The following is a 27,124-nucleotide window of genomic DNA, read 5'->3' on the forward strand; positions in this document are numbered from 1 at the left end:
CCTCTGGCCAGACTGTCATCCCCATGGAGGAGCCCCAGGTAATCATGATTACAGAGAAAAAAGAAAACAGCTTGTTGCTAGACACAGGTACAAATCTCTTGGTCCTTCTTTTCAATCCTGGCCTTCCTTCCAGCTGTCACACTTCAGTGAAAGGAGTCACTGGTGAGGAGGTAATACACTATTTTTCACAACCCTTCGGCTGTAGCTACTTGTTAGATCTTTCTTGCATATCTCTGTCTTCCTGAGAAACCACTTTGAAGATACCACCATGTATTACAGCAGCCACTGATACTTCCTACTAATCTGTCCATAACTCTGTAATGTTTATATTGTTCCTATGCTATTTTGTAAATGGAGGTATGTTTATTACTATGTGTTTCCTATAACAACCATTGAGAATAGTCAGTGAATATTCAATTGATCACTCCTGTATAGCTCTATTTATTTCCTTCAGAAACCACTTTGAAGATACCAAGGTATAGTACAACAACCATTGATAATTACCTACCTCTTTTGTCTGTAACTCACTATTATTTGTCTATTTGTTTTCCTGAGAAACTATCTTGTAGGTAACAATATGTAAAACAACAACCATTGATAATTTCCTACTACTTTGTCTGTAATTTGGTAAGCCCCCCATTGCTATGTTATCCTTCTTTTACTCTTTAAAATACTAAAAAAATAAAAAATAATATAATTAGTTAAAAAAATAAGAATCTCATTTTTTTTAGTTGTTTACCTCAATAAGTGTTTATTACTAAATTAAAGCTTTGTCAGGTATGACTTTACAATAACACAGCAGACTGGCAAAATGACAAACCAGAATGTAATTCTCCCCCCCCCCCCCCGGTACTGGGAATCAAACTCACAACCTTGCGCTTGCCAGGCAGGCTCTGTGCTGCTGACGTAAATCCCCAGCCCCCAGAATGTAATTCTTAACAGAATGATAGCAGGCAGGTGAATATTACGTGACAACAGTAAGAATGGTAGCAAGTACATGTGCATAGTGATTTACAAATTATGTCATAACTTAGTTTCTTTGTTCCTCACAGCAAATCTTGGAGGTATCTTTCGTCCTTATTCTACAGGTGAGAAAACGATGCTTTAAAGATTTTAGTAACTTGTCGAAGACATGTATTTTTTTCCTCTTCTCAGTTTTCCAGTAACTGTACTTTAGTGGCTAGTGTGTTGTGTGGCTAGCTCAGCAGTGTTCAGCAGGATGGTGGCAGGGGTAGCATCTTAGCCAGGCTTAGTTGCCCACTTAGTACTCAAGAATCAGAAAGACAGGCAGATGGGTCCAAAGGACAGAATGCATTTTCTACCGTGGCTCCACAAGGTGGCAGTGAGACTGGTGTGAGTTGCTGTGGACATGCTGTGGCTTTAAGTGGCAGGAGCAGGAAGGAGGAAAGAAGCTAAGCAGTGTATTGTTTTAGAATTTAAAAAGGACGCATGTATTCTTGCAAACATGTGCTTATGTATTTGTAGAGCAGAGGAACTGAAGAAGTAATAGTATCACATTTCTGGCGGGGAGAACTGTAGTGAAAGAAAGAATTCGATATCTGACACAGAGTAGACTGTATTCGTTTATCCTACTCCAACAATCTCAGCCATGTATTCTATATTACTACATGGGTATTACATGACATTTAAAATAATCATTTCATCTATTGTAAAATTGGTTATTCTTCCAGGAGGGAAGTTCCTGGGTTCAGTGCATTAATGACAATGGCTGTGCTTGCAATTTCCTGTTCCTCAAGCTTGCCACAGTCTCTTAGTTGGCACAGAGAAAACCAACCGTCAGTATCACGAGGTGAAGGAATTTTATATACACTGAACGACTGAAGGAATTCAAGACACCTGATGCTCTCCTGCCTTGTTGGTAGTGAATTTTGCCCATTGATTAAAGAATTAGAGTACCTGATGAGACCACTGCATATCAGAAAAGATTTGTGGTCAGGCATGAAGACTTGGACTACAGACCTTCTGTGGACTCTGAGGAAACCTGGGTCTCCACATACAAATCAAAATCCCCATCATAGTGAGGGGTGCTCTGCTCTGGATTCCTTCTCCACCGGAGGTAGCTGCCTTTCCTCAGGCACCGGGGGTAACTCAGGTGCTTTCTGTCCACACCTCGCCACTGTGAAGCGACTCATGTGAAGAGCTTCCTCATAGCCTGGGAGGGTGTCCAACGAGGAGGGCAGCTGGCCCCGGGAGCTGGGGGAGGGGGATACAGCCAGAATTCTCCGAGCTGCAGAGCCAAACACTGACTGCAGGGCTGTAAAGGAAGAAGAAGCAGAGCTGCCTTAAATGTGTTGTTTTCAGGTCTCAGATGCTTAACATTGCACTAAGGTCCCTACGTTTTTAATAAGTGTCCCAATTCACTGTCACCCCCCACCACAAAATGTATGAAAATCCTGTGAAGTTGAAGCTTCTGAGCTTCAGGTTCTGCTAGAAGAACTTGTCTTCTCTGGTACCTTTGAATAATCTGTGTCATATTCCCATATCTCACATCCTACCCTTCCTCTTCCTGCCTTTACTCCACCTACCAATACTGCACACCCTGAGCTTTATTCTTTCTCTAAAATGAAGTGGGAAAAGGGAAGTAGGGAAGGTGAATAACAATATGTCATATTGTACTATTTTCAAAATAAATAGTGCAGTGTTTTGCTATCTGCTGCTTTGCCTTGTATTTATGACCTGATTTTAGGAATGACTATACAGTAATATAAAGTGTCTTATAATAAAGATCAAAGGGATATTGGGGCAAAAATTGAATGTACCAAGACTTGAAGAACACAGAATTGAAAGTTTACATCACTAATTTCCTTAACAATACAAAACAATATAGAAAATACAAAATGTAGGTTTTCATAAAATTTAAGACATTTTCAAAGATGTATTCAGCATTTGAAAATGGATAATAAAGCTATTTATAAGCTTACACATTAATGTAGTTCATGAAAATTATTTATTATCATGATAATAGGGAGTAGAGAGATACACCTTTCTCTCATGGGAAGGGGATCAAGAGATGAAGGGCGGGAGGAAGGAGAGGAGGGGAGGGGATGAAGAAGAATGAAGATGTGTTATGTACACAGACCAATTCCACACGGGGAAGGCAAACACTATTTAGTGCAAACACGGACTATTAATAAAAAACAGAAACAAAACAAAATCTATAAACTGTGTGATTCTCCCTGTAAAATGTTTCTAACACTGTCTCTAATATTTCACTTCTTTCTTCACACTATCACCAGCCAGACCAATATTTGAGCACCAGTGAGATTCCCAGATCAGCACATTAGTCCTCTGGAAATTAACATTGCTCTGAATCCTAGAACCTGTAATGTTATTTGATCAGTGTTTCTATACCTGTGTGGTGTCCTAATCCTTCATTTAAACCCAGGTCTCTTCCCTACATCAGGTTAGTGTACTCACAAGTGATAGTGTTCTGGAGGGTGTCATGGTCAAAAGCAATGACAGTCACTTCGTAGGGTGGCTGACCGTCATCTTCCCCATTTTGCTGACGAATCAGACAGCAGCGGAAGCACACTGAAGTCAGGCCACAGAGCAGAATCAGGACACCAACTACCACCAGTAACCTGTAAGAGCCCAGCAGGTAGGAAACTCAGACCTGGCTCTGACCGCATCAGTTTTTAGTGTCTGCCTTTTGATTCTTGTTGACATTTTACATAAAAATGGTAAGATTCTAATTCATATACATATATGCTTCCTTATTTGTTAGCAGGACTAAGTAAACTGGTTAGAACACATAAGTAAATTTAAGGTAATTTGAAGTAGCTGCATTTTACTTTACCAAGGCAAACTTTGTAGAGCTATTTCCTGAGCAGAACCCAAAAGGACACAATAGTCTTTTGATCTCAGTGGAGGAGACTGTATTCAAATAGGATACCCTGACGTATCATCTCATAGGCTAATAGGCTAGGTAAAGTAACTGTAGTACAGGAGGTACTAAGTAAGGAGGCTGTCTCAAACTTTTTCTTCCTGCTCTCTCCCTCCTTTTACTCCCTCCTTCTCTCCCTGTCTCCCTCTTTCTCTCCCCCTCTCTCTCTCTCTCTCTCTGTCTCTCTCTCTCTATATATATATATATATATATGGTGCATATAATTAATGACCTTGTAAAATTAAATATGTTGATACTGCAACTGAAACTTACCATATATACCACAGATGTACCCAGTCAGTGGTCATGCAGCTATGGAGAAAAATAAAGTGTATTTCATTAAACATCTGAAAATGTGAGTTATAGTATAAAATGATACCATTACAATAAAAGCAACTAAGGCTATACTTTTTCAAGTTCTCAGTAATGAGCCAATTCTAGTGTCAAATGATGTAAATAGTATTTTATACCATATATGACGTTGTGCAAAGTATTTTGTAAAATCAGTATAAAATAGTTAATCATAGTGATCACAAAATGTGTTCATAGAAAATAGATCTATGACTGTTGTAAATAATTATGAAGAAATTGCCAGAAGTCATTTGGAACATATTTATAAAGAGTGAATTGGAAAACTGGTATGAATGTTACAGTTCTTATATATTTGAGGTCAAGAGAATGGAAACATAAAGGAAATTTCAGTTAAAAGCATGAAAGCAATTAAGTTTATGTTTCACAAGCTCTTGCAACACCCTTACCATCAGGGAAAAGGGATCTAAACTGTCACATCCCTCATGCCCATATGCACTGAGGCCAAACAGGAAGGGGAAAAAGTTTCGCTATGAGGAAAGTGAACTAAATATTCTGAATTAACTGTGGCAATTGTAAACTTTCTCTGTAGGGGTGAGGAAAATGCGCTTTGCGTGGGAGGAGCAGCATAGGAATAAGAGAGGAAAAGCAGAGTATTTTTATGTCTTTGTAGATTAGTAACTTCTGTTCTTTCATAATACTTCATGATACAACCATCCACTGAAATCTATTTCTATATCCCTCGTTGGCCACACATTTGTAGATAGAAGCATTTAGTTTTTTTCACTGAGCCTCTATACTTGTGGGTTTTTTTGCATTCATCACATGTTCAAAACCCTTGTAGCTTTACACTAGAGTCTGATTCTGTAGGGAAGGTCTTTCCTGCAGTGCTGGATGTCTAAAACCTCAGACCATGTCAAGTAGCCAAGGTGTAATGTGCATGTGATAAATCATCAATGTTATCACCATTTCCATGGTTAAATATGTGATTTCCTTCAGCCTGAGCAAATCTTTTTTTCTCTTTTCTTTTGCTTTTTCTTCCTTCCTTCCTTCTTTCCTTTCATCCTTCTTTCTTTCACTCACTCCTCTCCTTCCTTCCTTCCTCCTTTGTTTTTCTTTCAATACTGGGGATTAAACCCAGGGCCTCCTGCATAAATATTCATCTTTATATTCTCTGTGTCTGCGTGGGACTCAGTTGTGACAGCCTCAGTTTATAGAATAACTCAATCAAAGTGACGGATAAATGAATTCTGCAATAAACATTAACTGCGTAAGAGCTGGAAACTGCTTTTTTTGATTTGAAATAGGGATTCCACTTTGGAAATCACCCAAGTAAATAAGCCAGTGACTAGATAATGAATCCTGTCTGGCCTGATGAATCACCAAGCAGCATGGCTGGGAAAGCCTTTTGCAAGTCTCTATGACTTTATAAATGGAGACGAATTACGCTGCTTTGATGGGAAGATTGGCTTTGGAAAATACCCTGTCAGCAGTATTATTCTGAGTGCACAGAATGACACGTATATGTCTGTGATAGTAGGTGGATGCCCACTTAAGTAGAAAGAAAGGGAAGTGATAGTGATCTAATGACTTTTTGACCTGGGTTTGGATAGTGATGTTCTGTCTGCTTTTCCTTTCAGCTCAAACTCTTAGATACTTACTTTTCAGGATTGACACAATTCTCCTCACTGCGTGCTCCAGGAAGCTGTAGGAAGGGAAATAGTCTCAGACAGGGTAATCTCGCCCACGATGGTGGGCAGACTAACAATCATAGCTCATGGCTGTGGTTGGATGAGGGCATGTTTGTAAGGTCAGGCCATACCTAGGACTGGGACTTGCAGCTCTTCTCACTCCTATGCCTGCTGATTTGAGGTGGGAGAACTTGGGAGAGACTTATCTCGCCTGTTTGTGTTCGTTTGTCTGTTTGTTTTTAATAGTGGATGAGTCTTACTGCCTGGGAATGAAAGGCAGCCATTTATATCCATTTATTTACCCCAGAAACTTCCTGATCTGTCCTTTAGAGTGTCTAGCTGGTCCTCATTATTGCCCAGTTGTGAACTGGATTTTTCCACCTTGTCCTTTTTCATGTCCTTGATACACCAAGTCTTACCATATAAGACAAAAAGGGGAGGGGGGCTTGCTGAATGACTTATACATGCTAATCAGACCATTAATTTCTAATATTGTATAACATTTCTTTACAACAATCCCATAGGTGAGTATCTTTAACCTCAGATTGAAGGGTAAAAGGAATAAGGCATAGGGCTAAGTAATGTACCCAATAACATACACTCACTGATGTAGGCAGAATTCAAATCTGACTCTGTCATCATGGTTATGTGTTGAATGAATGCTGATGACAAGTTTAGTCGTACAGCTCCTTGGTGGTGTCCCCATTCCTTTCTATTCCTCTTAAACAAGAGCAACAAAGCAAAATCAAAAACTCTTTCTCCCCATCTGTCTTATATCTCAGACGACTTCCTTCTCGAAAGATCCCTTTAGAATCAAACTTTATTTCCAGAAACTGTTTTAGTCTTCCAAAAATTCAAATGACCTAGTAATTTCAGAAAGGCAACAACAGGACCCTTATGATAGGACAGACATTTGTACCTATTTTATGATAGGAAGTGGATGGGTACAAGGACCTGTGTATTCGAAGTATATCAGGTAGAAAGAGTTTGTAAAAGGACTAGGAGCCACCCTCTGCGGTAACCCTGGAGAAACTCCTGCCCATTGTTTTTATTTTCACTTAAGGGATTGCCAAGAGAAATGCCCAAGTGTTTGTTTCCTCAGCCCAACCCTGACCCTTTGCTTCACTTTCTTTACTAAAGTAAAAGGATATCTAAGGTGCTTAGTAGATAATTTGCCACCTCTCAGGCTTGCTGCAGAGAGAAGAAAAGAGAAGTGAAATGAAGAGAAGGAACAGGAAGAGACACAGAAGCTAGAAAAAATGCAAGGAAACCAAGGACTTGCAGATATTGGTTAACTGGCATCTAGGAAGCAAAACAGCCAGCTCTGAACAGGCATGGGATGTAATTCAGTTTGTGCACTTGCTGCATTCTCTTGCTAGATTTCATATTTATATACTGGTTAATTCTGATGATTGTCCAGAATCCTCCAGTCTAATGACACCTTTTTCAACTAATGCGTTACCACAGCCTACTGATTCAGAGTGGGGAGAAATAAAGGATCCAAAATATTTTTAAAGAGTCTCCCCTACTCTCATGCCCACCTCCCATACTGGAAATTGCACCTAGGGCTTCATTGAACTACATCACCATCATAGTCCATTTTTTATTTGAGGCAGGGTCTAATTTGCCCAGGCTGGGACCAAATTAGTGTTCCTTCTTGCTTAAACTTTTCAGGGCAGTGCTCCCTCTTTTATTTCTGGAATAGAGACACCTAAACTGCTACCATAATATTAGAGCTGGTGTAGGAATTTCCATTTAGTGGAATTATGTGCAAATTATCCCAAGTATAATTTATTTGGGATTTTGAGTGATAGTGGTAATATACTAAATGAGAGAAACATAATTGTCACTCCTAAAATGCTATAGCTATCCTACGACTCTATATGATTGTGTGTGTGTATGTGTGTGTGTGTTTGTGTGTGTGCATCTGTGTGTTACTTGGGAATGAACCCAGGACCTTCACAGTGAGCTACACCCCAAGCCCTTTTTATTTCTTTTTACTTTGAGACAAGGTCTCACTAAATTGTACAGGCTGGGCTCCAACTTGTGATCTTCCTGCCTCACCCTCCCAGAGCGCTGGGATTACAGGCATTCATCACCACACCTGGCTTGTAATTTTTGTCTCCCTTTTCGTGAGCATTAACATTAATCACACATGCATCTGTGCAACCTTACAATACTAAGAGACCATAACACTTATTCCTTTCTCTAGAACCTTCTAGATTCTGCATTTTTCTTTTCACCTCATCCATTTTCTACAAGATTCTTCTAAGAGCTGATGGACCTGAAAAAAGTGCCTTCTCCATCCCGCCCTTTCACAGCTGAACTCACCTGGATGAAACAGGCCAGAACAGAGGCCGGCAGGACCCGGGCAGGGACTCCCATCGGGCTGAACATCTGCTCCCGCATCACGCACTGGGTATCCGCTGCCTCTTCTCCATCCTCTGCGGCAGCTTCACTTCTTGATCTAGAATTCTTAAAGAGGGAAATTTTTCTCAGCAATAAATCAGTTTTTCTTTCTATCACTTCTTACTCCCTCTGACTTTTGTTTTTGAGATTTCCTCTTGGCTTCCTCCTCTATTTTTATTTCTGCTTTTATTGACTCTGCATTTGTTTCATTTTGCCCTTTTCCATTCTGAGGTTAACCCTTCCTATGTTTTCAATGTTCTTGCCTTGGCTGCTCCCAATAGGAAAACATTCAAGGAAGACACACTGGCCCTTTAAGTTAAATGGTTTTCTAATCATTGATGAGAAGCCTGGCTTTGAGGAGGGTCAAAGGCAGCTTGGTGATGACCAGATACATTCTTGTCTTCACCAGAAAGCAGCAAATGCTTCTTGGTCCTTTATCACAGGGCGCCAGGGTGACTGCTGAAGGTTGAAAGTCACGCTGCCAATCTCCTTTCACCCATTATGCATGTGATTAACACTCCCCCTTCTTGCTCTTTGAAACTCTCCCCTTACTATGTTGATAATCAACTCTCCCGGTTCTGGGTCATTTATTCTTAACCACTGAGGTAGAACTGAGCAGCAGCCAAATGAACTGGAAAGCCATCCCATCTTTGGGATGAGGAGATTTGAAAATTAGACTTTCCAGGTGCTCTCCATGCTCTCCTCTGTTCTGACTTCGATTCCCACTGAAACAGGAAAACCAGACATGCAGACATATGCTTCAAAACCGACTTCCAAGATCTGTAGATTTTTTTCTTTGTGTTTTTGTCATTTGTCCTTGTTTCTCTCCTTTCTTTTCACTCTCTGTCTTCCTGTCTTTCCTGCCCCTCTTCCTCCTCCTCTCCTTCTTCTCCTTTTCCTTCTTCTTCTTCCACCTTCTTCATCTTTTCTGGTAAAAGTGTTGTGAATGAGAATAGATCCAGCTACTCAGCAGCTAGGTGCTATAATGTGCACCTATAATCCCAGGTATAGGGGAGACCGAGGCAGGAGGATCACTTGAGCTCAGGAGTTTGAGATCACCCTGGAAGACAAAATGTGACCCTAATCTTAAGATAAAGAAAAGATAAAGGAAGGAGAAAGACAATTTTGTCACTCAAGAAAATGAAATCTAAGGTCAGTGAGAGAAAAATAATACTTATAACATACTTATTGGAATGAAAGAAGGATTTATACTCAAGTAGGTAATCTTTTACTTAATGCAAAGTATTTGATATGATATTAGACATTTAGTTTAAAAAGATATACCCATCTCGTATAGGTGTATTGCTTATGTCTGTGGTTTATTGAAAGGAACAGTCAATGCTTAAAATTTTCTTTTTTCTTAACCAATTTTGCACACTTGAATTTGATAATCAGAATGATTGATGTGAAGACAACAGTATGCAGTATAAGAGCCATTGTTGAACTCCTACCGTCTTGTATGGTGAAGCTCTGCATCATTTCCAGTGTTGCTTTTTAACTTGTTAGTGTCTTTGATTGATCAATCTTCCATTCTTATGTCTGGTGGACTGAGCAACTTGGTTGAAGATAACGGTATGGAATGTAGCAAGCAGTGTTAATTCCTGTCACTTTGTTTTGAGGTCATGCATCATTTTGGTTGTTTTTGTGTTGTTTGGGTTTTGTCTTCACTGTTGTTTTGTCAGTTTTGTAATTTTTAAAATAAAAAAAATCCATCTCATAAGAATGGGATAACGCCATGTTTGATGCCTTTTAACTCCGAAAGGCAGTTGTTGGGTGGGACTAGTGATTGGAATTGATCACATTCTAAAAGATTCTCACACAGCATGACACTGAGGTGAGAACAGAGAAAAGAAACATTTTCTTTTCACTTAAAGAAAACAGAGAGTAAGAGAATATCCCAGTAAGATGTTGATTGTTACAATTTATTTGTTTCAGAACTGCTGGGCACGGTGGCACACGCCTGCAATCCCAGCAGGTGGGAGGATGAGGTAGGAGGATAGTGGAGAGTTTGAGGCCAGCCTGGGTTACAAAGTGAGCTCAAGGTCAGCCTGAACTGCATAGCGAGACCCTTTCTCAAAAAGACAAAACAAAACAAAACAAAAAAACAAAAAACAAAACAAAAAAAAGTGAATTAGTGATAATGTTTTTAAAGTAAAGTTAGTGAATTAGTGATATGTTTTTAAAGTAAAGTTAATGCAATTAGGATGAAGAATGCTTTTCAAATTTTAGTAGAAAACTTGGCAAGGCAAAAGGTATTGTATAGGACAAGAAGAGAATGACTTCAGTTATGACTCTTCAGTAAATAATTATGTAATTTCCCCAGTCCTTTTCTATTCATAAAGCAGGAATGAAATGCGTACTTGGCCTGCATTACATGTGAAATCATAGAGAAAATAAAATCAGAGACAAGAAATATTTCCCCCCACTCCCCACAATGGGCTGAAGCCATGGAGTGCTGAACTATGTCTTCAGCCCCTCTGCTTTTTAGTGCTGGGGTTCATTTTCAGAGTTTTCTACTGCTGAGCTATGTTCCCAGCCCCATTCCCCTTGGTTTTTGGTTTATTTTTTGGTCTTTTTAGAGACAGGGTCTCACTATGCAGTTCAGGCTGGTCTTGAGGTCACTTTGTAGCCCAGACTGGCTTCCAACTTGTAAAAATCCTCCTGCCTCAGCCTCCCAAGTGCTAGGATTATAGGCGTGCGCCACCGTGCCAGGCTTCCCCTTGGTTTTTGAGACAAGGTCTCTTTAAATTGCTTGGGTTTGGCTGAAACTCATGATCTCCTGCTTCTTTCAATGCTAGTATTTCTAATATGCATCATTATACCTAGCTGTGTGTGTGTGTGTGTGTGTGTGTGTGTGTGTGCGCGCGTGTGCTGGGGATTGAACAGGGACTCATGCTTGCTAGCCTAGTACTATACAGTGGAGCTAAATTGCCACAAGAGCCTTTCTAAAAACATTTTTCTTCTGATACAAGGTTTTACTATATTGCCCAACTTGACCTTGAACTTTTAATCTTCCTGCCTCAGTCTCCTGAGTAGATGGGATTATAGGCATGTGCTACTGTGCCTGTCAGGAAGGCATTTTTGAATACAACATTTATATTCAATAACACACGCCTGAGAAGCATCATGAACCTTTCCCCTCTCCTTTACTTCTTGGAGAGACAGTAAAACATCATGGATAACAGTTTAGCTAGAAAGCTGGGATTACTTGCTTCCTTTTTCACTTATTAGCTCTGTGATCTTGGAAAAGTTATTACATTTCTCTGTGGGTTTCATATATATATATATATGTGGTAATAATGTTTATTTCATAGATTTCAAAAGAGTAAATAAGGTTATATATATATATACACAATGCAAATAATAGTCCTAATAACACATGTTTTATGTTATCTAAGATGATTTTCATTTTAACTATATTTTGCAAATGATTCCCTTTTAAAATGCTGGATAACTCTTGTGTGTATTTTTACAGCAGTCCTTCTCTGGACTGTGTCTCAGCTTTCCTAATACAGTATTCTGGTTCTTGAATATTTCCCCTTGCTAATTTCCATCGTTTTCCCAGCCATGCCAGCTTCCACCAGCACAAGCAGGTCTGCGTTAACAAGACTTTCCCCCTTGTTGCACTTTCCTGTACTGTGATCGCCATCGCCTTTTTTGCCCTCCAGCTTCCTAATAGGTTTGAACAGAATAGGTTTCTGTTAATGACTACCTTGTTATTTTTCTTTCTTAGAATCACTATTACCGTTTCTGCTTTCTCACCAGAGTATTACCTGGGAAAACAAAACTTCCTTGTTATCCTAGTGAAGGTTAATGATGCCTTGTGAGAGTGTTAAGTCAAGGGGTCTCATTAGGGATTGATTACAGAGAATTCAGAAGAGAAGACTGTGAAAGGCATACATGGTTGGGGATAGAGGACAGCAGCTAGGGCAGAGGAGATTGACCTCACTGTGACCCGGCACAACCCTGTGTGGTTCCATTAAGCCTGTGATTCATTAACTCGTGCCCACATTGTTAAGGACTTGATTGGAACCAGTGGAAGGTGCGCGAATAAGACCTTTTCACCTACACTTTGGGAAATTGTTAGACAAGCAGGGCAACAAATGTTTCCTTTGATTGCTTACTTACTGATTACTTACTCTGGTTCCTTTGATTATTCGCTTTATAGTCTGCTAAGTCAGGTGGCACACCGCGGGTTCCCTTTCTGTCTGTGCCTCAGTGAAATAGCAGCTAAGACTGTTATTACTTTGAGGGATCAACATGAAATGATAAAGAAGGATCAACATGAAATGATAAAGAGTTGAGCAGCGCTTAGGGTCAACGCCATGCCTTCAAGGTTGGATAAGATGACAGAAAAGGTCTGTTCCACTTTAAACCACTGGGAACTGCAACCACAGAGGCATTGAAAGTTTGTTAGAGGGTTAGATTTAAAGAAGGGAAACAAGTCAGAAGCATTCAGCTTATCAAAGATGCATCAGGTTTATGTGTCTCTGCTATGGCTTGTATCTACATGTGCTTGTATCTACCTCATATGCTCATAAGTGTGGCTTTGGGGAGGTGGCTGTATCTCTGGCATGTAAACATGGATTATTGGTGTGTGATACTAAATTAGCCCACTGATTAATTTAGCATACTTCTGGGTGAGGCTGAATGGATTTTAGCAAAGACAAGAGCTCCACACTGGGTGTAGGTAACACCAATCAATAGGCTTGTAGACTGAACTGAATAAAAGGGAAAGAGAGGCTGTATGCTGCTGCTTATCACCTCCTGCCTGTCCTAGTATGAACTGTTTCTCCTCTGCCATGCTACCCTGCCTTAGAGACAGTCAACTATGGACCTTATGAACTATGAGACTTTATAAACCTTTATGAACTATGAGACAATATCACTCTTTCATTCTTTAAATTTGGGTGTTGTGTATTTTGTCTTAGCAATGAGAGAAGTAACTAATACAGCCATATAACTTTCAAGCACAAAATATGCGGACGACAATATAAAAAGCTTATCTCATAGTATGTGTGGCTCAGAAGCATGCACACAGATGAACTGTATTTTTTGTTTAGAGTCTCATAAGGCTAGAATCGTGCTGGCTGCTGGGCTGCATTCTTACAGAAATGCTCAACCAGGGAAGGTTCCACTCGCAAATTCCTGTAGGCAAGATACATTTCTTTGGAGCTGTGGGGTCAGTATGTGCTTCCTTCTAAAGTCCCAATGGAGAGATATGGAAGAGTTAGAAATGAACATGTTGGCTTACCGGAGAGGTGTAAAAAGTGGGGAGTTGTAATCAAAGTTCTCTAGAAAAGCAGAATAAAATATGTACATATATAAAGAAATTGATGACTATAGGACCCAGCAAGTCCAAATCTTCAGTGCATGCCAGCTGAATGACAGTCCAGGAGATTGAATGTTACAATTCCAGTTGATAAGGGGAATTTCCAGAAGAGTTAGTTGTGTGTTTTTTCAGCCCAAGGGCATCTGCTGGATAATTTTTTCTTACTAGGGAGGTTAGTTTTTTTGTTCTTCAAGATTTCATCCTTTGAATGAGGCCCACCCACCTTACGGATTGAAGTCTATTTTATTGTAATGATGCATATGTAAACCTCATACCCAAACTCTCCATCTTGGGCACCCCATGGCCCATGCAAGACAATAAATAGAATTCACCATCACTAGAATTGCTGTTTAATGTTGAATTGCAGCTGGAGAAGATAAAAATGTTCAAGAAGTGGACTGTGGTGATGGCTACCAAACATTGTAAGTGTATTTAAGACCATACAGATCAGTATATCTGAAATGGTTAAAATTACAACCGTTTGAAGGGATCCAAAATAATTAAGTCATTGTGGGAATCACAAATTGTCATTTTCATTGTGATGCTATTCTGGTATTTATTAATTCATTATTATGAGAAATTTCCTGAGATTCCACTTGTGTGACTGACATGGTAATTGAAGAAATGTGTCTGATCCCAGAAGTGATTTCCTGGCACTCACAGCCAAGGGACCTAGGAAGGGGCTTGCATGATAAAGATAACATGGTCTTTTTTTTCTTGATCAATGTATTTTTTGGTGCATGTTTCCAGTGCACAATGATTACATTTATCATGGGGAGTTTGTACATGTACTTATGTAGTCTTCTCAGAAGCTGATTTGGCAAGGATGTACTTGCTACATGGTGAATTTTGGTGAACTGTATTGTAGAGTAAAATGTTAAATGGGAGATAAAGTGTTTTCACTTTGGTTCTGGATATTTTGCACAGAAAAAAAGAATTCAGAAAACTGAAGGTGGAGAAAGGAAATGCAATCCTAATTAGACTCTGAACATTGGTGATTTTTCCTAATTAACTACCTAGAAACTTTATGTATTTATTGATTTTCTAATCTTCCTTTATGTAGCTTTTCTTTTTTATTTTTCCTATAGTGGTTTAAAGCAGATTTCAGATATCATATAATTTTTCACATAAATACTTCAGAAAATATCTTTTGTTGATAAAATTTTTTTTCAAAAGTACCTGTAACTTCAGTAATTATTTATTTTCTGGCCATAAGATTGTGAGGTAAAAAATAGGTGAAGATTTTATCTGTGTGTATATATAGATACACTTATGAGGATTCTATGAGGAGTCTTTGTGACTCCAGTCAATGATGGGTTAGCCCAAAAGGTAGTCTTTTCTGGGTTATTTAACTGTGCTGAATATTACTACTAATAATAGTTGTGACTATTATTTATCGAGTTCATTATATTCCAAGTACAGTGCTTGTCATATATACTCATATTATCCCAAATTTATATAAACAAAAGTATAGATTAGGCATTAAATAATTCCCCAAGACAATAGACCAGGGGAAAGATTGAATTAGTTGTCCAGTTCCAATGGCCCTCTGCAGCTGTGTGGCACTGTCATTGTATAAGACAGTACATTTCTTTGAGTGCTAAAATTACCCAACACTTAAGAATCTTATGGAATTCACCTCAAATTCCTGTCTATTGTCATTTAAAACAATGAATATTAAAAAAGAAAATGTGTGATTTCTGAAAGACACCATGTGGAGAAAATGTACCATGATAAAATTAGCAAACAAACAAATGTGAATGTTGAAATGAAACAATCTGGTCCTAATGAATGCTCTTGCATGATTTGAATGTAACTTACTCTCTTGCACCTAACTTTCCATACCTGGTGAGTGGCATAATGCATTTCCTTTCTCATGGAAAATATAACTTTCCCTTTCAAAAAAGCCACTTTTTGAAATATCATGAAACAGCATCAGAATCACTCCCCACCTGAAATAGACACACCCCAAGAGTTTTCGTCAGTCAACTTCCCAGTATGAAGCAAAGCCTCCCCTTCCTCCTGGCAATGATTGAGTCATTCTCTTAGATAACAGTAGCTATTTAAGCACTCTAGCAGAAGCTCACATATTTTCAGTTTGCTGCAGTTCTCGACTGCTTTACTATCTCATTCCTAGCATGAATTTGGAAACGATTTTTGATGATCTCAAGATGAAGTCTATGAAGGACCAGCCAGATCAGAAGTCATTTGGAAAAAAAGTTAAAGGTACCGAGGAGCGAGGGTGGGTGACTGTACAAGGACAGAATTTCAGTGGCAGCTCAAAAATGTAAATTTACTGAAGATTAGATTAGAAAACTAAAGTACCCCAAAATCACAAAATGTAAGAGAATTAATACCACTTACTTAAATAAAAGCAATTAAGATATGATGGGGACGATAATGATAGCTAACTTATCCTGTTTCCTACAAGCAGTTTTCTTCTACTCACTTTAAATGCATGATTTCGATCTTCACGATGACACTTTGAAACTGATGTTTTATTACTCCTTTTTCCAAAAGGTTAACTTGAGATCTAGAGCATTAACAAAATCATCCAGAGTTAGTAAGTGGCAGAACTAGGATTATACTACAAGCTTCCAGAATCCAGTATCCCATCCATGAGCAGGATTCAAGAAACGAATTCACTAGTGTATGGAGTGATAACTTGTAATATTGTATTCATTATCTAAAGCTACTTAAGTGATATTCAGTATAGTTTAGTGTAAATTATATCTGATGATATAATATTGCTTTGGAAAATTATGATTTCTATTTGACACATGCAGTAAACTAAACTCCTTAGGTATACATTGATTCATAAGTCCAATTCCATAAGAAGCCTAGATAAATTGGCTTTTATTTTATATTTATTCTGAGAAAGGGAACAAAACACAAGAAGGGGAAGGCAGAAAAGCATTTTCAGAAATTTGGATAAAGAAATTTCAAATCAAGTTTTCATAAACAAAATAGAAATTTCTTTACATGATAGAATAAGGGCAAGTATGGACTCATTTAACATTTGAGCTAGTGAACTAACTTGATATGAAAACGCTGCCAGCATTTATTGGTAGACTTACAAGTTAACAATGGCCATGTTTTCATTCATCTATTCACTCACTCATTCATTCATCATTCATGTAGTTAATAACCTAAGTATAAAATTAGCTATTTTACCTACTGCAAAAGATAGGAAAGATGTACTCACAGATACTTGATAAAATGAGGCAATTCTTTGCAAGAGATGAAATTTCTTGCGACTTTTCTGTTCACTTGCACTGTATGTGGGAGGAGACCATAACTATTGAATCAGGAAATGAATTATGTTCCTCCTTGTCAAAATTTCTATTTTCTTTTTATCACTTGTGAATCTAGCACAATGGTTTTGACGCAAGAGGACTCCATGAATACATGTGAGCATTGTTTGACTTGGATCATTAAATATGACACAGGAAATTTTGTGATGTAATGTTCCCAGCAATGTAGCTTGTAGATGGTTGACTAATGACCTGTGTTTTGGTCTTAAGATCCGGTGTGGTCTTCTTTTATGCTACAGTCTTCAACAAGTCACTGAACTTTTCAGTTTCCTGCTTTACATACAGAGGCAAACATTACCAGTGCTTTATCTCAGGAGAGAGGAAAACCTAATAAATGGTACGGGATGTTTTCTTATTACCAAAGCAATATCTGGAACTTGTAATTGAATATATGTACACCTTTAAGCCACATGACTTGTTTTATTAAAATGGTAAATTTTTCTGTGGCCTGTAGTGGCCATGATTATAAGGCATACTGTGAATATAAGCCAAATTAATACTAAGTTTTCATTCCCCTTTTATTTTGGTCAATGACTCCAGTTTCAAGATGTAATTACAGTGGAATGAAAATTAAATCACATAAAATTATGTAGAGAATTCTTTGAGGAAATATCAACTAATTGGCTAAAGCTTATTTGCTTGACACTGAACTTCATTTATATCATGTTACTTATAAAACATGCATGTGTATGTGTGTGCATTCACGTGCACGCATGATCTGTATTACAACCATGAGGTTCTTGGTCCTGTGCAGTTGACCCAACCAACTTAGACTGAGAGTTTCTTTCTTTCCTTTTGGTCTTTTTGAGGCAGGGTCTGGCTATGCAGTTCAGGCTGGCCTTGAGCTCACTTTGTAGCCCAGGCTGGTCATGAACTCACGAAGATCCTCCTGCCTCAGCCTTCCAAGTGCTGGGATTACAGGTGTGCACCACTCCCAGCTTGAGAGTTTCTTAAAGAGTCATTATAGAGGGTGGACAATGAATAAGTTTTAGAATAGAATATTTAGAGTCCGATATTAGATACTGAATCTTAGCTCTGAAATTTACCAGTTGTATGACCCATGACCAAATTAGTTAAATTCTTCAACTGTCCATGTGTTCCTCCATAAGTGTGCACAATGAGTTATGCTGGGAGGATGAGAGGTCAGGAATATGGAACATCAAGGACAGACAGGATCCAAAGAATGGTTTGACTGCCTAGTCCCATCTTTTTGGCCTTTCTGATTCTATCCTCCACCCTCTAGGTCTCCGTTTTCTTTCTTCTCCGTGCTGGTGCCCTGCTGCCATGACACTGGGCATCCTTTGCCTGGGCTTATTGGTGACTGTTATAATGCTGAAGAAGCAAAGTAAGTGAAATAGAAAAACAGGCACTGGGAGTGAGGGTTTATAAACATAGTGCATAAGTTTGTTTTCAATAACTGTGAAACAGCCTTAATCTAGATTCCTTTTAGGCTATGTTTTCAGAGTGAGTGGGAAGAAGATGAGAATGTTCTGTTCGTCCTTCAAATGGGTAGAGGCATGGGACAGAGATTGTATACATGGCAGAGGTTTTATGTTTATTATTTTGTTTTCATAACTTCAGATAGAGATCATGTTTAAACATTAGAATGATGGGAAATAAAATAATTTGAAGTAGCTGGGTTTGGTGTTGTGCACCTATAATCCCAGCATTCTGAAGGCTGAGGCAGAAGGATTGTGAATTCAAGCCCAATCTGGGCAATTTGGTGACTTAATGAGACTCTGCTTCAAAATTAAAAAGAAAGAAAAATTAAAAGACTGGGGATGGAGCTCAGGGGAAGGCCCTAGATTCAAGCCTCAGTACTGAAAGAAAAAAAATCCACAAGATCATCTGAGCAACACAAAAGTTAAAAAATAAAAATCATTTAGCTCTTCTTGCATTCTGATAGAGATGATTAAATACCATTTTAACGTTAACATCCGCAAACACAACCTCAGTAAGTAAAACACTTAAAACAAATTGTACTTTAAACTTGTAACATGACCGTTTAGGAAAGAAGGCTCACTGAGAGGAAAAGAAGTGAAAAGTAAGGATCAGAGTAACCAGGACTGAAAGAAAAGGCGTCCACCATCCATCTGATCCCCCTGCGTACTTAGGCTATAGATCTGAGTTATTTTAGCTAGCCAGATCCCAGGTCGCCATTCATAAGGCCTTTAAAGTACTGTTTGCTCTCAATTGCTCAGTTCATAGCACATTGTTACTTTCAGTCCATCAACACTGTGGGCCTCTCTTTATGACTGGGGAAAGGGTCTTCAACACAGTGGCCAGGACTCAAAGAGGCTTCCTTCGAGGCTGTGATGACTTTGCAAAACTCCCTGCTCTGGCCTTCAAGCTAAGGCATCTGCTTTGTGGTGCACATTAAAGATTCCAGAACTAAGTTCTCCTGCCCACAGCATTCATTGTTGCTGGATTGCACAAGTTCAGTTTGATCTCCAGGCTTCATAAAGTATACTATGGCTAAAATTAAAAATTACAAAAGAAAAAGTTTGAGTGTGTTGTGATGCAGTAATTTAAAATATTTTTTTTGGTGGCCATTCAAGAAAAGGAAAATGTCACAGTTCCTCAATAAAGTTGGGAAGTCTGGAAGGGTAGACAGAATAGAAGGAGATACAGCAGAGGAATTAAGACAAATAGAACTAATCAGTGAGCGAATTTCTACTAATACTGAGCCTAGCAAGGCATGGACTATTTTAAATTATCTGTATTTTATTTATTTCACTGATATTACTTACCTTGTCATTACTTTTATTTTGTGTGTAACTCTCAAAAAGTAAAATATAGGTCAATGTTTTTATCACAAGTATCTGCACAATTCTTGACATTAAAATGTACCACAGGCATGTAAAATTGATTGGTCAACCTTGCATTTTTATGTGTGGTAATCTGAACAACTTCACTGAAGATAACAATATATACTATAACAACCACTGTTAATTTCTGTCATCTTGTTTTGAAATCCTGTATTTTTTTTTTATTATTTTTGTGTTGTTTTGTTTTTGTCTGCATTGTTATTTTGTTATTGCTTTTTCCTTTTAAAAATATACTGCAGGACTATTAAATAATTTCCAAAGTAAGAATTTCTTAGTGAATGCAGATCATTTCCATCAGCTTTTGAAGTGCTATTTGCTTTTCACTTACTGTTCAATTTCCTAAAATATTTCTATTTTTAATCTGTAAATACTTCTCTGTGGTCAAAGTAGATTATTTGATTCTGTGTTTTAACTTCCTCAAAATTTAGTAGAGGGGTTTTATAATGGAGATTGAAAATGGAATTGTAATTCAACTATGATTTAGTATTCCAGATATCTGACTTCCTAGAGCAATATCAAGCAAATGTTACTCACCAGGAAAATATCCTGGAAGGACAGCTCTTAGACTATCAGCAGGCAAAAAAAGATTCTCAGAATTCCCAGAAGGAACTCAGAGAAATAATAGATACCCTTTACCAGAAGCTGGATGAGGGATACAAAGAGAAAGAGGAACTTCTGCAGCAGAACTTGGATCTCCAAGAAGCTCTGTCAAGAAAGGAAAACTATTCAGGTACTGGGGGAGGGGGATTGAAGAACGAGAGGTAAGAGCAGATTACCTGTCCTGTCTTAAATATTTTTTGTATATATCTGTAAGCATAAAATTGTCATACTGATATATGTATCATTATCCATTCATAATTTTCTGTGGCCAGAGGTTCTCTAATTTGTCATCTCCACCCTATCCTATGTTAACTCTGGGGACATCTTATTTAGTTAACCACAATATTTGGTAGATTTCATGTTTCCTTCTTTAAAAGAAGAGCATCTTCTTTCTCTTTAAAATTCTAGCTTTTAGATTTATCTGGAAGAATCTTCCCGTCCTCATTTCAGGCCATAGATAATTACATCTTCCCATTCTACTGTGTCTCAAGCAGATTTCTCTTTATAAAGGGTCTTTTCCTATGACTCTTTACCTCTACTTCAGCATCAGCTTCATTCTCGACAGTGTTTTAGGAAGTATACTACATCAACCTAGAATCAATGGAGGGAGGCTGCTTGGAATGATTAAGTAGATACACTCAGGTTAGACAAGCATATGAGAAGTCCAAGAAGTGGGTTATTCTAAGAATTGAGTTAATCTCATCTGTCTAAAAGGATTTAGAATCTAGGAGTCAGACAAAAATAGCATCGATAAAATTATGGTAAATTCTGGTATGATTAAATTACTCTTTTACAGTGTAAGTAAATCATGTGTTTGGTTTCCACCACGCGCAGAGCTCCAAGGTGTGAGATGGATCCATCTCTTCCTATGGAGGGTGTGAATGAGTACCTATTTTCTAAATTGGTGTCTAAGTGCCACTAATAAACAGGTTTCTCCAGCTTCGTGCTTGTACAGTCCACTTAATTTCAAATATGTAACTTCTTAGCGTAAAGATTACATAATAGGTCATGGACACCCATCTTTATTCTAGAGACAAAAACTGAGATTGAGGTAAATGAAAAATAGTGGTTTTGTATAAAGTTTTATTGTTTATAAATCCTTTCAGTATTTACAGAGGAATTAAATCCAAAATAAGCAACAATTTTTAGACAGGTTGATCTTTAACAAATGTCAAACATATATTTAATCTTTTTAGGGAGGGAGCTTTCAGTGAGATAAATGATTGTAGTACCTCAAGGAGGGCTTAAGGGAAGGAGGCATATATACCAAGGGCAGGCATGTTTGCATAAGCAGATAGAACCACGTACCAACCAAGGGTTTATTCACAACAGGACTGTAAAAAAAGTGTTTTATCAGTTATAAACTGATGAAACTGAGGGATTAAATCTGCATGAAGACCAATTGGAGCCATTTACTGAAATGTCAGGCATCTGTAAGTAATCAAGCAGAGGAGATGATACATCCATTGTTGGTAGATATGCCAAGTAACACAATTCATTCCTCGACAGTGCCAAAGGCCAATGACAGAGATACCAAATAAGATTCTGTTGTTATCAAGACTCTTTGAGAGGATTCTAAAAAAGAAAAAGATACTAAAATACTACATGGAAAAAGACTTCCGTTTTCTTAAATTTGAAGCAAGTTCTATCTTTTTTACTAACAATCCTGTGGTCCTCAGTGCATATTAGGAGGGAAAGACTCTGAGGAGTTACTACAAGTTTGCTTGAGGTCATCAAACTAGTAAGAGGTAGAGGCATCACAGTAATATTTTACAATTGGTATCAGTATTGGTTCTTAGTCTTAGGTGCGTGAAATACCATGTTAAAAATGGCAGATTCCAGATTGACCCTAAGATTCTACACCAGAATGTTTTGAGGGGCACAGAAATATTTTCTCAAATGGCTTAAACTTCAAAGTTTGAGATGTAGTGTGTTATAGTGGTTAAACACACAGCCTCCAAAAATTAGATAGTGTAGGTTCATATTCCCATTTTCCCTCTGTCAAATGAAGACATGGGGTTGTTATGAGTGTTAAAGAAGTTCTTATATGTAAAGAACTTCCAACAGTCTGTGGCACATGATAAATAATATTTGTTAAATTATAGAAATGTACTGTATATACATATATATCTCATATAATATATATCTATATATAATATAGTATACATATTATACATGGTATATATACATACCATGATTTGAGATGTCTTTTTTGTTTTGTCATAGGTTGGAAAATCTGCCTAGGCTATTTATTTAGTATTAAAATAGATTGTTTTATCTTTGCATATGAGGCAGAGGAAATTAAGAAGAATGTCTCATTTATTCCTTTCAACTGGCCTTTTGTGTAAACTTTCTTATTCACTGCTATCATTTATTTTATTCCTTTCTTATTTTATCCTTCCTGGTCAAGTCTACTCATAAAATCATGTGAGCTGGGCACGGTGGCGCACGCCTGTAATCCCAGCACTTGGGAGGTTGAGGCAGGAGGATCTTCGTGAGTTCAAGACCAGCCTGGGCTACAAAGTGAGCTCCAGGCCAGCCTGAACTGCACAGCAAGAACTTGTCTCAAAAAGACCAAATAAATAAAGAAATAAAATTATGTGATGATTTGTCATGATGAAAAATCAAAAAAAATTTTAATTTTTTTCACCTTTTGGTCATGGTGACTAAAGGTCTGTGCTTCTCCTTAAGGAGATTCCAAGCGTTACTAACACATAGAGAACATGACGGTGTGGATGACAGTGCTGGTGATCATTTGGGCTTGTTGGAACACTGACATGCACGTAGACACATCGTCTTTGCCTAAATCTTCAGTTGGATTTGTTGGACTCCCTGGGAAATTTTTTTTTGCTGAGAATCTCTGTATTTCCTGAAATTTTATTGCAACTGGGATGTTAATTTCATACCAATACAGTAGTTTCTGTAGAACAAATTTGTCCTAAAGAAATACAGTGTTTACCACTATTTAACCTTAAATTTTGTCATAATCACACTTTTTAAAAAAGAAAAGGTAGAAAAAGCAGATTTTAGTAACATATTTTAGTTAACCCAAAATGTTGGAAATATTAATTCAATACTAACCATTATAAAATTTATTAATGTGAAATTTTATATTTTTTTACCTTAAATTTCAAAGTCAGAAATTTCATGTGTCTATTGTGTTGGTCAGCACTTGCCTAAAAACAGAAGGCACACTCCTTAGGTCCAAACCCACTATTCAAGTACATGAAATTTTAAAATACATAAACAAAGCCAAGCATGGTGGCACACACCGTAATCCCAGCACTTGGGAGGCTGAGGCAGGAGAGTCTTTGTGAGTTCGAGACCAGCTTGGGCTACAAAATGAGCTCAAGGCCAGCCTGCACTGCATAGTGAGACCTGTCTCAAAAAGACAAAAACTTTAAAAATAAACATTACTTTTAATTACCAAATGGCTATTAAACAGCCATTTTTAGCTGGACATAGTGGCACACATCTATAATCCAAGCTCTTGGGATGCTATGGCAGGAGGATCACTATGATTTTTCAAAGCTAGCCTGAACTATGAAGCAAGTCCCTGTCTCCAAAAAAAAAACTATGTGTGTGTGTGTGTGTGTGTGTGTGTGTGTGTGTGTGTGTGTGTATATATATATATATCACTTCCATTCTTTGATACATAACTTAAAAAATAAAGCAAGTTTTAAAATTACACCCCAACTTCTACTTTTTTAGCAGAGGAAGTAAAAACACTAACTGAGAAGTAAATTTAGTTTACTAAAATCACTTTTTTCTCTTTTTCTTCAAAAAAAGGAGAAGTAAAGATTCTGAGACTGTGTAGAGTGAGATCATTTCACTGAGACGAAATGGTATGCTAAAGGATGGCTGAAGGGGAAGTTGGCTGTAGGACTGTGGAAGTATTTCTGCTCCCACATAACTCACTGATTGGATTTACTGCTTTTCCTAGGTCCTTGTCCCCAGGACTGGATCTGGCACAGAGAAAGCTGCTACTTATTTTCCTCTGGACTCTTTAATTGGGAATCAAGCAGAAAGAACTGCTCAGCTTTGGGTGCCCAGTTGCTGAAAATTAAGAACATGAATGATCTGGTATTTATGGATGACTGGGGTGGGGTGGGGTATGGTTGATGGTAAAATAAATCTGAATTAAGTCCTGGGCGGAGGAGCACTTAAGAGTGAAAAATACTTGTTTTTTTTTAACCTGGCCTGGTCACATGTATGACATTGGATTGACAGGCTACATAATATTCTAAGCTTCAGTAAACCTTTCCATGCAATCCCACGGGGGCTTTCAAAGATCCTTTTGGTTTTTAGTCTTATAAATTTAATGCTACCTGACCTTCAGATTCTAAAGCTGTACATTAATTCCATCAACTCAGACCTATTACTCTCCACAGAATTTCATCCATCAAATGATCTCCCATTCTAACCTCCCCTTCTGGATGGGACTGACTCTGAGGATGCCCAACTATTCTTGGATGTGGGAGGATGGGTCTCCTTTGAGGCCGCACTTGTAAGTGTCTTTATGACGCCCACTGTAAGTTTTCTGTTCCTTGCTGAATGTGCTTTGAATTCACTACCACATTCTGCTGGTGTCCTGTTCTTGCAAGAATGAAGCTTGTAGAATTTATACTGGTCTCCCTCGCCTCTCCCCCAGAGGGATTTGCCAACAGGCTTTTTCAGACCTTCTCTGGGGCTTTCCTTTCCATCTTCATTTCTGATCTAAGGTTTAAGACACGGCTAAGTTTCTGACATTAGGTGGACCACTAATGTGACGGGAAATTTAACTTTTTCTTTCTTCCCCACCTGTAGGTTTAAACTTCGAGGTGCTTTTGCTCATATGTACCCTTCAGGGACTTGTGCATATATACAATGGGGAGATATATTTGCTGACAACTGCATTTTAGTTGCAGCCCATATATGCCAGAAGGCAGCATATCTATTGTGAATAAATTTGAAGATGCTGGAAGAAAAGAGGAAGGTCTTTGAATTTTTCCTGGACTGTGAGCTATTTTTTACCTTTTAAGCAAAGCACAGCAGCTTTGAGAACTGACAGTTACGAGCCTGCTTCGGAACTCCTCAGCAGATCCCCAAATGGGGCTTGTTGGAGACCGAGACCGGGCCCCCAGCTGCGTGACACCTTCACATCAAAAGTTGTGATTCTATTTATCCACCCATGTGTTTTTCAAGCAGTCTGTCCCAAGCCTCCATGCCAACCTTCAGGCCTTTTCTATTTTAAAAATTGACTCCTCCCCAAGCTTGGGAAGCTATCACACTCCGGCTTTTCTACCTCAGTGTTCACTTCTACAACTACAGAGTGGACAGAACAACTTGCCCAGCTGCAAGAGGAAGCCAAAAAAGGGGAAATGCGCCCTGGAATCAGGTGCTCGAAGAAATAGAACGAAGAAAAGACTGCTCTATAATCAAGAATCTCATGTTCTCTTAAAAGGCATCACTTGTTGGCTTTTTAATTGTGGTCCGTCTCCAATCTCCACCACTGACACACATCCCACCTATTTTACAATGGTTGTGGTGGCCCAGGAAATGATGAACAATTTCATGGACTTTTCTGTGGACAAAACCACAACTCATTATTAATCTCTCAAACTGTTATTATTTTTTTCATCTTTTCTTTGCTAAATAGCGGCCTAATACCATGTTTGAGAGAATTACAAAATGTGTGTCACAGAAGCAAAAATAGAATTTTTCCCCTAAAGTACAAACTATTTGTAGATACTTTCCGCAACTATATCATATTATGCTATGATTCACAAATATACAAGACCAAATATAGACACCTAGTTTAAGAACAAACTGAGCAGGTATATAAATATTCCTATTCTCTTTCCATCTATTTCATGACCTTTCTATTTTAAAAGAAAATTTTCTTTTTTGCTGCATATAACACAGTAGTAAATCATATATATATATCATATAATCATATATATATATATATGTATTCTGTATTATCCCTACAAAGGCAAGGGATGTTTTCTTTTGCTACCAGTTGCTGTTTGACATACACCAACCTGAGTATATCTAAAGTGTACAATTTGAAGCACTTCCCACATGTTAACATGTAAACACATTCCCTTAGCTGAGCATGTCAACAACCATAAATGATTCATCTTGCCCTACCCAACATTTCCTCCCCAGACTACCACCAATCACCTTTCAGCTTACATCCTGGAAGGCTTCATATGAACAGAATCATACCACATGCCCTTTCAGTCTGACTTCTTTCAACTTGTGTAACTATGTTTGGTTTCATATATCTCCATCTCGTTGCTTGTATCAATTATTTATTCTTTATTTTTTTGTTTGTTTCTTTGTTTAATGTTGATTGTCCCTTTAGGGGCATACTACAATTTATTTGTTATGTTTATCTGTTAGTGAAATTTGGATTGTTTTAGCTTTTGAATAATTACAAATAAAGCTGCTATGAACTTTCATGTGTAAGTTGTTTGCGTATATTATTTACCATCTTTATGTCTTCTTGGATAAATACAGTGATGCCTCGGTTCATGAACTTAATTCGTTCCACAACTCTGGAAAAGTTGGCCATATTTGTGTTTGTGCGGGAAAGATGGCCATGGTCACGTTCATCACCTGATGCAGAGTTTGCCAACAAGAAAAAATCTTGCCAAACGCTTCCGTTTGTGAACTAAATTGTTCGCAGACAAAAGTGTTTGTGAACTAAGAGTTTATGAATTTGTACTGTAATTATACAAGTTTTTGGAAAC

General features: G+C 38.1%; 2 protein-coding genes across 3 annotated transcripts in view; one reads left to right on the forward strand and one right to left on the reverse strand.

Moving 5' to 3' along the window:
- The window catches only part of LOC102008712 (oxidized low-density lipoprotein receptor 1), a gene marked incomplete in the record, with an annotated part of 59,374 nt that extends 32,543 nt beyond the window's left edge, over positions 1–26,831 (forward strand). Inside the window, 6 exon segments of the mRNA XM_005378938.2 lie at positions 15,783–15,871; positions 18,203–18,304; positions 20,272–20,517; positions 24,331–24,470; positions 24,779–24,894; positions 25,194–26,831. Coding sequence (XP_005378995.1) covers positions 15,784–15,871; positions 18,203–18,304; positions 20,272–20,517; positions 24,331–24,470; positions 24,779–24,894; positions 25,194–25,329 — 828 coding nt within the window.
- Tmem52b (transmembrane protein 52B) lies at positions 722–17,010 on the reverse strand. Of its 2 annotated transcripts, XM_013511522.1 has the most exons (7): positions 16,851–17,010; positions 16,095–16,178; positions 8,236–8,379; positions 5,875–5,918; positions 4,178–4,216; positions 3,439–3,602; positions 722–2,275 (listed from the first exon to the last, which is right to left on the reverse strand). In XM_013511522.1, exons 3-7 carry the CDS (start codon positions 8,311–8,313, stop codon positions 2,034–2,036), a joined length of 567 nt encoding a protein of 188 aa, XP_013366976.1. In that variant the 5' UTR covers positions 8,314–8,379; positions 16,095–16,178; positions 16,851–17,010; the 3' UTR covers positions 722–2,033. The 2 variants fall into 2 exon arrangements, with proteins under 2 accessions (XP_013366976.1, XP_005378994.1); XM_005378937.2 differs by lacking the exons at positions 16,095–16,178; positions 16,851–17,010 and adding an exon at positions 8,618–8,940.
- Positions 26,832–27,124: the final 293 nt, after the last annotated feature.

This window comes from Chinchilla lanigera, unplaced genomic scaffold (genome assembly GCF_000276665.1).
Source record: "Chinchilla lanigera isolate Chin_1 unplaced genomic scaffold, ChiLan1.0 scaffold00012, whole genome shotgun sequence".
Taxonomy (NCBI): domain Eukaryota; kingdom Metazoa; phylum Chordata; class Mammalia; order Rodentia; family Chinchillidae; genus Chinchilla; species Chinchilla lanigera.

Coding starts and splice junctions, on each gene's coding strand:
- Tmem52b (XM_013511522.1), bottom strand. CDS start 8,313: ATGCGGGAGCAGATGTTCAGCCCGATGGGAGTCCCTGCCCGGGTCCTG. Junction 5,919..8,235: donor TTCTGGCCTGTTTCATCCAG/GTGAGTTCAGCT, acceptor CCCTTCCTACAG/CTTCCTGGAGCACGCAGTGA. Junction 3,603..4,177: donor GTACATCTGTGGTATATATG/GTAAGTTTCAGT, acceptor GGGCTCTTACAG/GTTACTGGTGGTAGTTGGTG.